This window comes from Carica papaya, chromosome 4 (genome assembly GCF_054855325.1).
Source record: "Carica papaya isolate Zhongbai chromosome 4, ASM5485532v1, whole genome shotgun sequence".
NCBI classification, from domain to species: domain Eukaryota; kingdom Viridiplantae; phylum Streptophyta; class Magnoliopsida; order Brassicales; family Caricaceae; genus Carica; species Carica papaya.
Genome location: NC_142312.1, coordinates 30538235 through 30552972, shown reverse-complemented (window position 1 = coordinate 30552972; position 14738 = coordinate 30538235). Strand labels below are relative to the sequence as shown.

Below are 14738 nucleotides of genomic sequence, written 5' to 3'. Positions count from 1 at the left end.
AACTTGTGTAATGATTCTATAGGTTATTGTAAACTAATTGATTAATTAAGAATAAGTTGTACGATTAATTAATCACAATTAAAGCCATAATTAATTGGATTAAAGAGAAATAAGTAAGAATGAAATTAAATTATGGGTTTTAAAGTTCAAATTTTTGATTATTTTATGTGATGATCCACTTTTATAATTATATATAATTATATAAGTCCATAAAGATATTTTTATTATTAAAGTTGAACTTTTTAACTTTTGAATCAAGTGGTAAGTTAAGAATAATATATATATATATATATATATATATCACTTGTGAAAATGTTACATTTTTTCTAAATTTAAATGTGTATATATACATATATGTATATATAAAAGATTGTCAACTTCTAAAAAAAATACTTTTCTTCCCATGCACGTAAAATCATTCAAGTGTCATCTTACTACTAAAAGCATATATTATAACCATTATTATTATTTTTTTCTTTTTTCTTACAAAAAATTATTCATAAAAATAAAATTCAAAATAGAAAATTAATAAAAAATTATTATTATTATTATTGAGAATTCAAGAATTATTATTATTTTTTTTATAATTGAGACAAAAGTATTTTTTGATTTAATGAAATTTAATTAAGTAAATCCTTCAAGATTATGTTTGGTTAAATGTATATTTATTTATTAAAATGGTTCTTATTTTTTTTAAATTCTATATTAATTTTAATATGCATATGCATATATATATATATATATTTTAACAGTATACTTTATTTAAACTTTAATTCAAATAGTTTATTTCTTTATTTTTTTTACAAAGATCAAATGTTTAAATTGTATGAATTTCAAAATAAATTATATTTAAATATAAAATATGTTTATATCGAATCAAATAGATTAGATATGCGTATCTGAATCCGTATCGGAAGAAATTTGCATTTCGTACAGTAAATCTTTCAAATTAACACGTAATCTTTTAGAGTTCTCGCACTCTATGTTTCTAATAACAAAATAATAAAATAGAAAAATCATGTGCCTGATTTATAAATCATAATGATATATTTATATTGTTAAATTTTTATTACTTTCAATATGACCTATTATAAAATAAAAAATAATACTTTAATATTTATACATAAAAAATTTATATTTTATTTAATGCATTAAATCCTAATATCTGTTTAATCTTAATATATCACTTTTTAAGGCGGACTTAATTAATTTGATAATCTTTTATATACAATAGACTCACGTATAAGTACATACAGTTAATTAAAACTCAACACAAATATTTTAAAATGTATAATTTACAAAATAGAAATCAAAAGTAAAAATATATATATATATATATTACATATTTATAAATCATAACATTTAATCATTTAACCTTAAAAACAACAGAAATCAATTTTTCTGAAATAAATGTAGGTAAAAATAATTACTTAAAAAAATTTAAAAATTTGCAAAAATAATTATTAATCATATAAGAAGTTTTTTAAGTAATAATTTAACCACCATTAATGAAGTTACTTTCCAAGTTGCAACAGTCGCCATTCCATCATCTCAAAAGAAGATGACAAAATTGAAATGTACAGGACACCTTCTTGACCCAAAAACGTTTGGAAATTGCTAGCCTCACGTTTGAGCTCCTCTTTCTTTCTCCCTCTCCCTCTCTCTTCCTCCTCCCTCTCTCTTTCTGTCGCCTGATCCTCTTCCTGATCTGGCCAAACAAGTCTACCAATCCATATACAGTAGACAAAAAGCTCCCATTTTTGGTTTCTGGAATTCAATTTTTTTTTTTTTTGTGGTTGAGTGAGTGCTAAAGTATATCCCTAAAATCGTTGACGTCTTAAGTCTTAGAAGCAGCAGAAGCAGACAAGAGATCCCACTTGAAGATTACAACAAGAGGTATGTTCTTCCCAATTTTTTCTTTCTTAATTTAGAAACTTTGCTTGTTTCCTTTTTAGTGGACTACATCAAAGTTATTATTTTTATAATGGTATTGTGCTCACGTCGTTATAATATACTTGTACTGTGTGTTAATTGTAGAACAGCATCATTTCGTTGGGATTTGATTAAGTATTGTTTATTATTTTTCTAATGGTGCTGTAATCGCTTTATTGTAAATTTTTTTTTATAAAAAAACTGCATATTTAATATACTTTTACTGTGTGTCAAGTGTACAACAGCATCAATTTGTGGGGATTTGTTGAAGTGTTCTTCATATCTCAACATCAAGCACTAGTTGTTTATCAATGAATTCCCAGAGAAAGGAGAAAAAAAAAAAAAAAAACAATTCAAGTTTCTGGTTTTGACGCAATGACTTTCTTGTTTAGGAAAACCAGGCTCTCTTTCTGCAACACCCAGATAATATTTTATTACTTGAGCAATACTTTCTTCAAATTTTCATTTTGAGGGCCCACAGGTTATTAATATTTAGTTTTTTGGCCTCTGCCAACGAAGTTGGTGTGTTCATCAAAAAAGAAAAATGAAGGTTGGTGTTGAGGTGGTGGTTGTGCCACGTAGCCCGCACAGAATAAAGCTAAAAGAGTGGTTAAATTTTAGAAAAGAAACAATATTTAAGGGAACCTGCATACAGTGAGGTAGGCCGCAAACCCATATAGATTATATTAAAAAAAAAGAAAAAAAAATCAAAACTTGTTTTCTCAAAATACTCATACGTGGTGTGTGTTTTTTGTTGTGAGATTATGTTTTTTTTTTTTTTTTTCAATATATATTTATTGAAAAAGATTGAGAATTTATGAGGTTGTGAGGCTGTTTCTGGTGTGTTAGTAGAAGTACAAAGTGAGTAGGCTTCTTGTTTGTGGTTCGGTTCTCAGGTTTCTTCTAAGGGGGGAAGTAGATATTTTCATGGTGCAACAGGTTCTCTCTCTCTCTCTCTATCTCTCTCTCTCTCCATCTACCTATCTGAACTGCATGTATGTGCCTAATGAATATATGTTGATGGGTTGTTAATTGCGATTGTGGTTGTGATGTTTAATGCCGAGACTTGCATGTGTGCCTGTGATTGTGTTTTTGAGTAATGGGTACTTTGGATTTTGTTTTCTTGTTTAAGTTTTTCATGCTGAGCTTTTCCCTGAGTGGTGGTGATGACGGCGGTCATGGGATGTGTGTGCTTAATATTCTGCATGATAAAAGCTTATTCGTGCTTGTTTCCCGTGTGCCACAGGCAATTTTGTTGCTGTTTTTCCGAAGTTGAGGTTTGTGGCTTGATGGTAAAATTTGTTCCTTGGGCTTGAGTCCATGAAATGAGTGTCTGATTCAAAATGGTAACGTTGGAAGTTATAGGGTTTGTGGGAATTGGGAAAATTTCTCTGGTTTTTGGATGGGTTTGTTGTTCCGTTCATTTACCTCTGGGTGGATGATAATGGAGGGTTCTTCTGAGTCTGCTTGGCAGAAATCTGATAGTTCTAGGGGGTTGAATAGCTCTGGTGTCTCAGACAGGAATCCAGGACTGCTGCGTGCTGAAAGAACTGATCTTTCTGGCAGTGCATCACGTGACTTTGGGTTTAGAAAGGATGGTGATGGGGCTTTGCTGGTTCACAGTAATAATCTTAGAAACCTGGAGGTTGGTGCATCTAGGGTTTGTGAGGATGAAGTAGCTGTCGATCCTTTTGTCCCGAGCATCGAATGGGGTGATGTAAGTTTGAGGCAGTGGCTGGACAAACCCGAAAGATCTGTTGACGTATTTGAATGCTTGCACATATTTAGGCAAATAGTGGAAATTGTAAATGTAGCTCACACTCAAGGAGTAGTTGTTCATAATGTTCGGCCTTCATGCTTTGTTATGTCCTCCTTTAACCATGTTTCCTTCATCGAGTCTGCTTCCTGTTCAGATTCTGGTTCTGATTCTGTTGAGGATGGATTGAATAGCCAAACCAATGAAGTGAAGGATTCATCCTTTCCCTTGCCCCATGATATGCATCAGCAGATAAGTAGGCTTAGTAGTGAGGAGTTTCAGTTGCAAACGATGACAACAAATGCTTTATCCGAAGCTAGTTGCATGCAGTCCACCTCAGTGTATACAACCGATGAACTGTTAGAAGAGGGCGAACAAAATAAGACATTGGACAGAAAGAATATGGAAAAAGGAGAAGAAAAGAAGCAACCATTTCCAATGAAACAGATATTGCTTATGGAAAACAGCTGGTATGCTAGTCCTGAAGAGATTGCTGGTGCTCCAAGTACCTGTGCTTCAGACATTTACCGTTTAGGGGTGCTACTTTTTGAGGTTTGTTTGAAAACAAACTTTTTTTCTCTTATTCGTAGTTATTGCTGATGCTGTACTCAACTATTTTTTTTTTGTTGCTGTTTGTTTTTATTACACCGATGGGATCAATTCTACTCGGATAGTTATTCTGCCCTTTTAGCTCAAGAGAAGAGAAGACCAGAACCATGTCTAGTTTGAGACATCGAGTTCTTCCCCCTCAGTTATTGCTTAAGTGGCCCAAGGAAGCTTCATTCTGCTTGTGGCTATTGCACCCAGAACCAAGTAGTCGTCCAAAAATGGGGTAATTTCTCTTTTCAATAACTATTGTAGTTTTCACTTTATTGTCACTTTAGAGACCTTTTCTCCAGTTGTTTCTTGGTTTCTAAATTTTTATTTTACAGAATTCTTTCATTTTTCTCATGGTTAGCTGCGTCCTTTACAGCCTTTGACTTCTGTACCACTTTTTTCGTTTCAATTTCTGTCTTTTTTTTGTTCTTTCTTAAAGCTGTTTGAGGAACTAATTTCATTGTTCAACTTAGTATTAGTCCTATCCTAGCTAGTTTGGTCTATAATTAAGCTGTTATGCTTTAGTGCATGCCAGATGGAAACCATTTACTAGCATAAGACATTCGAAACGTTACTGCTTTGAAGTTGATTGTGTTCTCATGCACAAAAGTGGCAGTTCAGATTCCACTTTGAAACATTATGCTGAACTATCATAAAGGCTTCGTTATTTGATTATGAAGTTATAGAATATTATATTTTTGGAAGGTTATAATTTGACTAAGTAGTGTGCTTCTGGCATGTGAACCAATCCATAATTATTACAATTATGGTTATTGTCGTTATTGTTATTATTATTATTATTACTTTCTTGTCTAACATCTCTATTTTGTCATTGTTACAGTGAATTGCTACAAAGTGAGTTTCTTAATGAGCCCAGAGATTCTCTTGAAGCACGTGAAGCAGCAATAGAACTTAGGGAGAGAATAGAAGAGCAGGAATTCTTACTGGAGTTCCTCCTATTGATGCAGCAAAAAAAACAGGAAGCTGCCAATAAATTGCAAGATACTGTTTCATTTCTATGTTCCGATATCGAAGAAGTTACAAAGCAGCAAACAATGCTCAAGAAAAAGGGAGACTCATACACAGAGCCCGGAAAGGATGATGGCTCAACATCAAGTCCTCCCTTAGTTAATACTGTTGAAAACCATGACTCTTCAAGTACGGGGTCTAGGAAAAGATTCAGACAGGGGCTTCAGTTGCACACCATGGAGGACTGTGATGATAATCTAGATGATGATCCGAAGTCAGATACGCTTGCTGAAAATCCAGAAAGTATTCTTCTTCAAAGTTCTCGATTGATGAAGAACTTCAAGAAGCTGGAGTCAGCATATTTTTTGACACGATGCAGGCCAATCAAACCATCTGGGAAAATGTTGGTTAGACATTCAACTGTGAGTAGTGAGGGCAGAGGGTCTATTGTCATAACAGAAAGAAGTTCTGTCAGTAATTTAGCATCAAAAGATCGGCCTGGTGAACCTAGAGAAGGGGGATGGATAAATCCATTCCTTGAGGGTCTGTGCAAATATCTATCTTTCAGTAAGCTAAAAGTCAAGGCAAACTTGAAGCAAGGAGATTTGCTAAATTCTTCCAACCTTGTATGCTCTCTCGGCTTTGATCGTGATGGAGAATTTTTTGCTACGGCTGGTGTAAGCAGGAAGATTAAAGTATTTGAATGTGATCCTATTATAAATGAAAATCGTGATATCCACTACCCCGTGGTTGAAATGTCTAGTAGGTCAAAGCTAAGCAGTATATGTTGGAACAGCTACATAAAAAGTCAAATTGCTTCAAGTAACTTTGAAGGTGTAGTCCAGGTAGGTCTGGCCTTGGACTTATTCAATTATCAGTTGCCTATTTCTTTTATCTAATCAATTGCTTGAATACTTTTAGATATGGGATGTTACAAGAAGTCAGGTGGTCATGGACATGAAGGAGCATGAGAAGCGTGTGTGGTCCATTGATATTTCATCAGCTGATCCAACATTGTTGGCCAGCGGCAGCGACGATTGTTCTGTTAAGCTATGGAGTATCAATCAGGCAATTCCATTTTTGCACTTGGTGGATGTCAGCATTTGAAACTAAACGTACTGCAGTCATCTAATTTCTTACTTTATGAAGTTAATCCTCGATGTATGATAAGTTGTTCTTCTTACTTGGGTTGCTAATGCAGGGAGTAAGCATCGGTACCATCAAAACAAAGGCCAATGTTTGCTGCGTCCAGTTTCCTTTGGATTCTGGACGTTCTCTTGCATTTGGTTCAGCAGATAATAGAATATATTACTATGATCTCCGTAACTCAAAAATTCCTCTGTGCACATTAATTGGGCACACTAAAACTGTCAGTTATGTCAAGTTTGTCGATTCAAGTTCTCTTGTTTCCGCGTCTACGGATAACACTCTGAAGCTCTGGGATTTATCAATGTGCACATCTCGGGTCAATGATACCCCTCTTCAATCTTTTACGGGCCACATGAATGTGAAGGTACTTTAGCTTGCAGTGAATTATGTTTATGCATATATTCAGTCCGTAACCCACGGTCTCTATCTTTTTCTTATCAGCACCTTATGCTGTATGAGTCATTATTTTTCGTTTGTTTGTGAACTGTTTGAAACTGCTCTACTAAGAAGAGATGTTTGCTCAAAATTATTTCTCATAAACTTATGGATCACTGTAGGGTTACTATTCAGCCTTTTGGTTTTATAAATATGAGGTCTTGGAAAAAGTTACTTAGATTTGAAATCTTTCCGCATTTTTAGTGCTCTCAAGACTTAGAACCCATGCTTTTGTACTTTGCAGTCTAAAACTTTTATATGAGTGGTCATTAAGACTGCAGGAAGGAAGAGTTGTTTTACAAGACTTTGTTATATTCAATTTTTAATTAATCCTTTTTATGGGTTTTAGCAGGAGTGGCTTTTTCTCTATGGCCTGTCCATGAGTGATTTTAGTGCTTGCCTATATCTTTAATATGTCATTACGACAACTTTACTGGTTTAGTTAAATATTTGGCACCATCAATCCTTATAAGTATTATTCTTTACACAGTAATTTCTCATGTAAACATTTATGGGTTTATTTCATCATGTCTGTGTTCTTGCAGAACTTTGTGGGTTTGTCAGTATCTGATGGTTATATTGCCACAGGCTCCGAAACTAATGAGGTACTGAACTTAACATTCACCTATCGTTGCAGTGTTGAGTGGATAAATATCTTTGCAGCATGTTCTTGTGACGTTTTTTCCCTCTGCAATCGACACGCAATCATTTTTTTTCCATTTGTTGTTTTCAATTGTTGGTCCTGTTATGAACCTAGATGTGCGGTGTGCTCTTTGATTCAGGATAATAAGTGGTGGATTGCTTTCTATAAATTATGGTTAGTTTGACTTGAGTGTCTTACATGATTAAACATACTTAGTCGGACTTGGCATTGCCTATCACTTGTCTATCCCTTATTTGCTGATTCGTTTATCCTTTATATCAGTCTCTCATGGTAAGGACAAAGAACATGATAAAGTTATAACCGATTCCTAGAAGTCTAGTATTCAAATCGTGTATGTCACCCATTTCTTTTAATTAATTCCGGCACAAATAGAGTGAGCTTGTGCTTAATCTATGCCTTCAGGCCAAAGGGCTTGTGGGTGTGACAGCATATTGATGTAAAAACAATATATTCGACCTTTTCTTATCAAATTAAACTTTTAAGATAATTGATCAGAATCTATTATTTAACAAAACGACCTATCGTTCATGATTGCTATGGGATTTTCGTCCCTCGTAGATTATTTAATTGAAACATTTTGTTCCATGCATTTTTTTGTATTCGATTATTTACTGGCGCTGCATTTCAGGTTTTTGTGTACCATAAAGCTTTCCCCATGCCAGCATTGTCATTCAAATTCAACAACATGGATCCCTTTTCTGGTCACGAGATGGATGATACTGCGCAGTTCATATCCTCTGTCTGTTGGCGCGGCCAGTCCCCTACTTTAGTTGCAGCAAATTCGTCCGGAAACATCAAAATCTTGGAGATGGTTTAATCTGTCCACACTCCGAAACCACTGATGATCTGTAAGCATTGTTTATGGCGCAGAAAAGAGGAAAATCTTGTATCAACGAATTTGAAAGGTATACGAAATTTAAAACAACAATTTTTGGCAGTAGATGATAGCGGATGAAACGAACATTAAGAGTGAGAATATTCTTGTTGAAAATGTATGTAGATAAAAGAAATTCAAAGGTAGAAGGGGAAAAAAGGAATTATGCAGTCATCTAATCATATGTATATTTTGTAATACTGCTAGTAGTGGTACAACCTTTCATTTTTTACAATCACAAGTAACCTTTTCTCCATTTTTCCCAGTTTGGGGTAAGAAACTGTATGCTGATTACTGAGTGATTTTACAAGGTAACTGATCAGATGCTGTTGGTTGTAACTTGGTTTTCAACAAGTTAGACTATAATTACTGTTGGGTTTTACTTTTAACCTAATAATAACTGCTGGGTAATCAATGGTAACTTCAGTTTTACTTAAAGTTTTTACCTTGATTGATTAACTTCTCATGTTAGGTGACTGTCCAAATTTCCAAGAACAAGAATGAGGGAGTTAGGTGAGTAGCATTCTTTGTGGTATAAAATAGTTAATTTATATACAAACAGTTGATTTTAACTTAATTACTTAATTAATGGGTTAAGTTAAGTTCTTAATTATTTATTTTTTATGAAACTGCTGCAGTGATTTGAATAAATAAATTTATCTTGTGTAATGGGTGTATATTAATTTGGTATTATATCTTTATTAATATATTAAATAACACATTTAATTAATTTTGTTAATCTTAATGTTAGCATCCATTTATTGATTTTTTAAAGTTAAAATTAAATTAAGCATAAATTTACCAGCTAATTCCAAGTATTTCTCAATATCCTGAAAGTCAAGTCAGCAACAAAAAATAAAAATTTCCTCTTGGGATTTCTTCAAAGTGGCTGCATCAAATGACCTAATGTGATTGGGACTTTTCAATATTTAACTATGCAAATTTGTATGTATTTAAACTATTGAGACTCATTCTACTAATTTATTAAAAATATTTTCCTAGTAAAAGTAAAATTTTATCTCCCCATAAAATCTAAGGGGAAGAATGGTTAAGAACATGGAGAATGAATGCTCTAGAAATGAGAACCAAAAACTAAGATTGAACTGTATATTATTCATCCAAGTAATGTGGAATAAGAGTTTTTAAGAATCTGAACTCTAGGAAACAAAACAATGAGAGAATCTGTGTATCCCTGAATGTTTCTATAAATTCTAGCCTTACCGGAAAGACGATCGTGGCCATCATCTTCAATTCCGAACAGCACTCCCCATGTTGGTTTTGTATGTTTAATGTTCTAATCACACTAACATAGCTTTACTTCTAACCCGAGGATGAGGCCACCGCTGCAACTCATTCGGCATAATGTCCAAGTTGTTGCTCAGCTTGTGAACAGAAAGAATTTTGTAACCTCCTTTTTCTGATTTTCAAGTTTTTTTTTTCAATCCGCTGGCAAGAGACTTCAGTCGAAACTATGTACACTGATTTTCACCTAGTCTAGCTGACAAGGTTAGCTTAGTTATTAGCTGGAGAAGCCTCCGGGATCCTGCACCTGGTCTGATCTTGGACAAGTTCCCTACCTTGGAACATTTAGGTTTTCCGGCACACCAGCCCCCAGGGGTGAAGCCCCCACTACTACGGCCAAGTAATTCTCGATCAATTTTATCTAAAACAGCATCATCTTGTTTGAATTTCCGGGCAAATGCAGCACCACTTGCAATCATTTTGTCGGTGTCATTAAGGGAAAGAATGTGGGGATGCTGCTTTGGGGGATTATCCCAAGAAATGTAGTGCAAGTCGTGATTGATAACAGTCTTTGCATACTCCGGTACATTGCAGACAACAGTCTGAAAGTAGCCCTCAGGGGAGGAGACAAAGTTTGTGTAGTACATGAGCAAGGTCCTTGGCAAATTATCCCAACCCCAAACACAGTATTCCACAAAAGATCGTGACAGAGCCATCCATGCTGAACCTGCAATGTTATCGGAAGTTGTATAATGGAACAGCATCAATCTCTCTTTCTTGCTTTTCTAGGAACAAACAGGTTCGAATTCTTGAACAGTTCTAAACAAAGCACAAAACAGTAGCAGAAGCAGGGTGAAAGAGATGCAAAGATTCTTGGGACTAAACTCCACTTGCATCCGCTGCTTCCTCTGAAAAAGAACAGAATGCTATCCACAGAATCTACCTGTATGACTACATCTTCAATTGGTATTTTTCATTTTCTAAAGCCGAAAAGAACAATGAAAGTGGAGTATGGAAACAAATGCAGGCGAGTTATATGATCCTCCCTCGTGTGTTTTTCAGACTAATAGTAGAGTCACACTCAAGCAATTTTTTTGTGCAATTCCCACCTCTAAGCAGTTACAGAAAGCGCAGCCTCAAATCTTGCAACTAGAATCCAGCTGCTACAAGTGTCCCTATATTTCATATCTATTTTGAAATAAAAGCCAGATAATGCCACATAAATTAATGGCAGAGCCAAAAAGATTAGTGTATCTCCAAATTTGCAAATGCTTCCAGATAGACGGAAATGTTTACCAAGCAAATATATCAGTACAGAAGTAAATGACTGGAACTCCAACAGACTCTATTCAAAAGGATAAGGTGACCAATGACTCAATAACAAGGCACGATCAAGCTTTACAAGTACCCATTATAGGTAATAAACAATTATGGGACAAGAAGAACAAATGATTGCTCAAATAGCAGAGCACTAACCTGTAAATAGTTTAAATGCTGTTGGCAAGTCTCGTCGTGGTGTGACCCAAACAATATCTGACTTCGTTGTCATGTAAAGGCCAGGATCTATGATCAATGGCATTGCTCGCTTGTCCCTGAAAAACATTGTCATTTATCTGAGAATACCAATCCACGGAGAAACAGATACAGAGAAAGAGTCATATACAGGGAGGCTTACTCTTTCCAACCTAGCTGGCTTGTGTGCTCGATGAAATTAAGACCGGGGTCCGACTTGGAAAACACATGAAGAAGATCTGCACATGCCAACTTGATTAATCAAGCCATATGCAGAATTTGCAGCAGTCCTTCGAAAAGAAAGAAACTAAAATAAAAGTGTACCATATAGAAACTAACCATCTTGAGTCACAAGAGGATAATCTGAAGCACTGAGATTGATGAACCAATCCCATTCTGCATTTCTCTTGAGAAGAATGGCACAAGCATGAAGTGTATTAGCAACCATGGTGGGTCCCCGATAAGTAACCAGATTGGCCTTGGTGATCATGTAAACATTACCAACCTTGCTATACATTGGATCATTTTTCAACCGAGAAGTAAGCTCTAGTCTTTCCTCTACCGGTGATTCAAGGTCTAAATGGATAACATACTGATTCCGGGGATGATACAGCGCTTGAAGAGTTCTCCAAAGCTTTTCTAAATCACCTTTTGACCCAGAAACCAAATAAGCAAAGCGTGGTATTCTTGGACCATAAGGAGGAGGCGGAGATTGTCCAACCTTCGTTTCAGCAAAATCTGGCCTCGTCTGATTTGCTGACAGCCGAGTTGGGATTATAGAGAAAATTGAATTGATTGTGTGAAGTGAAGAGACAAGGCCCATGTTGAAGGAAGTTGCAAGAAGAAATACCAATATAAGTGAGCTTATCACAAGAGGAAACACCCATTTCTTCTCCACGTTCAGGTATCCCATTGCAAAACCTTATCATGGACTTCCTTTCAACAAACTCAAATCCCAATTCCAGTCAATCACCAATTCATCGAAGCCAGATTTTTTCATTCACCAACAACCAACAACATTCACCTTGTGCAACTGAATGTTGATGGTGGCTGCTCCAGATTCCAGAGCTTAAACAATCCGATCTGGGCCTCGCATATAGCTGTTAAATCATCAAAATAAATGCCTGAACTTAGTCTATAATCAACGTCTATCCTTTTCAGATTAATTCCAAACAAAGAACGTGACAATTTCGTGAACATCTAGCTCAGGTATTGGAATCAGAAACCGACAGGAATTATAAATAAACAAGGTAGAGACACGAAGAGCCAGCCAGAAAATATATATGATAAAGTAAAAGATATGATGCATAAGGAAGATCGACAACCGGGCAAGAAAATCAAACAATAAATAAAGAATTAGTTAAATGTTTGTCTTAAAAGGACGTAGAAAAATTAAAATTAAAATATTCTTTTGTGAACAAGCTCGTGAGTATCTAGGTTTTGAAGAACGCCATAGACGACGATATAAATCACTGGTATTACAATGCCAAATCTTGAATAATCAGATGAGAATTCCTGATCCCAAATTCAAGAACCCAAAACCGAAAAACTAGAATGAAATTTAAAGAAAGGAACAAAAGTAAAAAAGAAGAGAGAATCAAAACCCAAATCTAATAGTACAAGCTTCAAATCATTCAAGCTAACGAACATTCATCAAGATATGAACTAAGAAAATGAAACGAAGATTTCCCAGATACACGCATAGCTCAATCAAGAGCTCTAACAATACATACTCTTAAACACCAAGAAGAAAACCAATCAAAACTCAGAGAAATGCATCAGAGCTGATAACCACATCTTAGACACTAACAAGAATCGAAATGGGAGGAGAAGTACGCGAGAAAAAGAGAAGAAAGAACCTGAGTTTTGCACGCAGATGCAGAAAGCAATCGTTTCAGGCTTCACCAATGCACGTTTCAAGAAGAGAGAGAGGGAGAGGGAGACAGACTGAAGTGTAGGCGGAGAAAGAGAAAAAGAAAATGAAACCAAGATGTGAGAGAGACGACTGTAAATAAATATGTAGATATATAGGTAATAAAATAAATAAACACACCCCCCCCCCAATAAATGAAAACAAAAAACAAAACAATTAAAGATCAATACGTGTGAGACGAGCAGAGAAAGATCAGAACTTGACGATGATGATCAGCAGTCTCAAGTCTACACAACAACAACAAAGAAAGAATCTGTCGTTGGGTTCTCTCCTTTTTTTTTTCTAACTTTTCTTTCCTTCACTCATCTGCACATATATGTATACATGTGAGGGTGTATATATATATATATATATATATATAAAATAAAGAGCTTTAAAGAGAGTTTTCTGTTATTTTCTCGGCGACCTCCTGGGGGGGCTGACCCAAGCCTGCAAACAAGCAAATAGCCCATGAAAAACGAAACTGTTTCCTTCCACGCCTTTATTCCCATTTATTTATAGATTACAGTTCTCGCACACCATACGTGACTGTATCTTACTTGGGTACTTTCATCTTGTACCTTATTTCGGTGCTAATGATATCCGATTTTTGTTTTGACTCGCATTCTTGACTTCTGATAATCCAACGGCTGTGGTTTTTTCTAGGTCTATAAATTTCTTCCACTTGAAATTAATTGTTGGGTTTCTCAATAATTGCTATAAATTTTTTTTAAAAAAAAAACCCATAAAAAATTTAAAATTTTTTTATTATCGGCATATAAATATTAAAATTTTCTTTTTTATTTTATAAAATTCATTTGTAAATTTACACATATTTTTATTAAAATATATAATTAAAAATTATGAAAATTAAATTCATATAAAATTACATGTGAAATTAGGAATAACAAAAGTTAAAATGTAATGTTTAAACTATACATGAAATTTTAAATAAATATAAATTTTATTTATAGTTTGATTTTATATATATATATATATATGTTTCAAAGTTGGTTTTAATTTATAATTTATGACGAATTTTATTTGTATATTAGAAAAAAAAAATGTTGAATAATTAATAATTATTATTATTATATTGGCAACAATTAATTTTTATTTTTGATGAATTTTCTGAAAAGAAAAATTTCTTCTGCAGTGGCGCGGAGCTCGAAAGATTCGATCAGGTGATGATGCGATCAACGGCTAATCATTACGCCTCCTACCGAGATCCATTTTCAGCCGTCGATCCGCTCGGCCGTTTATTGGAAGTTAACTCATGACGACCAACCAACAAGAAACGCAAAGTTCGAAACGTGATCAACACACAAAGCAAATACGACGACGTGTCAACTTTTATTAACTCAGTGGGCCCCTACACAATTAATGGGCCACACTTTTCGATGATCAACTGATCTCAACGGCTTACCCGCAAGATCTTTAACGTGAACGCGCGGACACACGGTCCTCGCTAGTCACGGGTTGACCTTGACCTTATTTTGATTGGCCGGGATGAATATAGTATTATACTTTTATTAATCTCTTGATTAATAATTTAATTACAAAATTAATTGAGTATAATTTTGGTTAAACAAACGGGTTGGTCGTATTTGATTTTTTTGTATTAAGAAATAATTAGAGTTAATTAAGGAAGATAATTTGGTAGGGGTTAAGTCACATGTCAATTAAAGAGTAAATT

General features: G+C 34.6%; 2 protein-coding genes across 5 annotated transcripts; one reads left to right on the top strand and one right to left on the bottom strand.

Annotated features, from left to right (window-relative positions):
* Positions 1 to 1573: 1573 nt before the first annotated feature.
* On the top strand, positions 1574 to 8632 carry LOC110812293 (protein SPA1-RELATED 3). 4 transcript variants are annotated; one of them, XM_088218916.1, is made up of 9 exons: positions 1574 to 1896; positions 2829 to 2871; positions 3179 to 4240; positions 4363 to 4520; positions 5127 to 6099; positions 6176 to 6322; positions 6456 to 6767; positions 7384 to 7443; positions 8131 to 8632. In XM_088218916.1, the coding sequence occupies exons 3-9, from the start codon at positions 3335 to 3337 to the stop codon at positions 8317 to 8319; spliced, it is 2745 nt and encodes a 914-aa protein (XP_088075042.1). In that variant the 5' UTR covers positions 1574 to 1896; positions 2829 to 2871; positions 3179 to 3334; the 3' UTR covers positions 8320 to 8632. The 4 variants fall into 4 exon arrangements, 3 of the variants coding, with proteins under 3 accessions (XP_088075042.1, XP_088075043.1, XP_088075041.1); XM_088218917.1 differs by lacking the exon at positions 2829 to 2871; XR_015818726.1 differs by lacking the exon at positions 1574 to 1896 and having other exon boundaries at positions 2602 to 2871; positions 6176 to 6369; positions 8131 to 8376.
* An 823-nt stretch (positions 8633 to 9455) lies between these two features.
* On the bottom strand, positions 9456 to 13496 carry LOC110812282 (beta-glucuronosyltransferase GlcAT14A). Its single transcript, XM_088218918.1, has 6 exons — positions 13234 to 13496; positions 12990 to 13077; positions 11470 to 12230; positions 11294 to 11369; positions 11095 to 11210; positions 9456 to 10345 (listed from the first exon to the last, which is right to left on the bottom strand). The coding sequence occupies exons 3-6, from the start codon at positions 12041 to 12043 to the stop codon at positions 9846 to 9848; spliced, it is 1266 nt and encodes a 421-aa protein (XP_088075044.1). The 5' UTR covers positions 12044 to 12230; positions 12990 to 13077; positions 13234 to 13496; the 3' UTR covers positions 9456 to 9845.
* Between the last annotated feature and the right edge of the window lie 1242 nt (positions 13497 to 14738).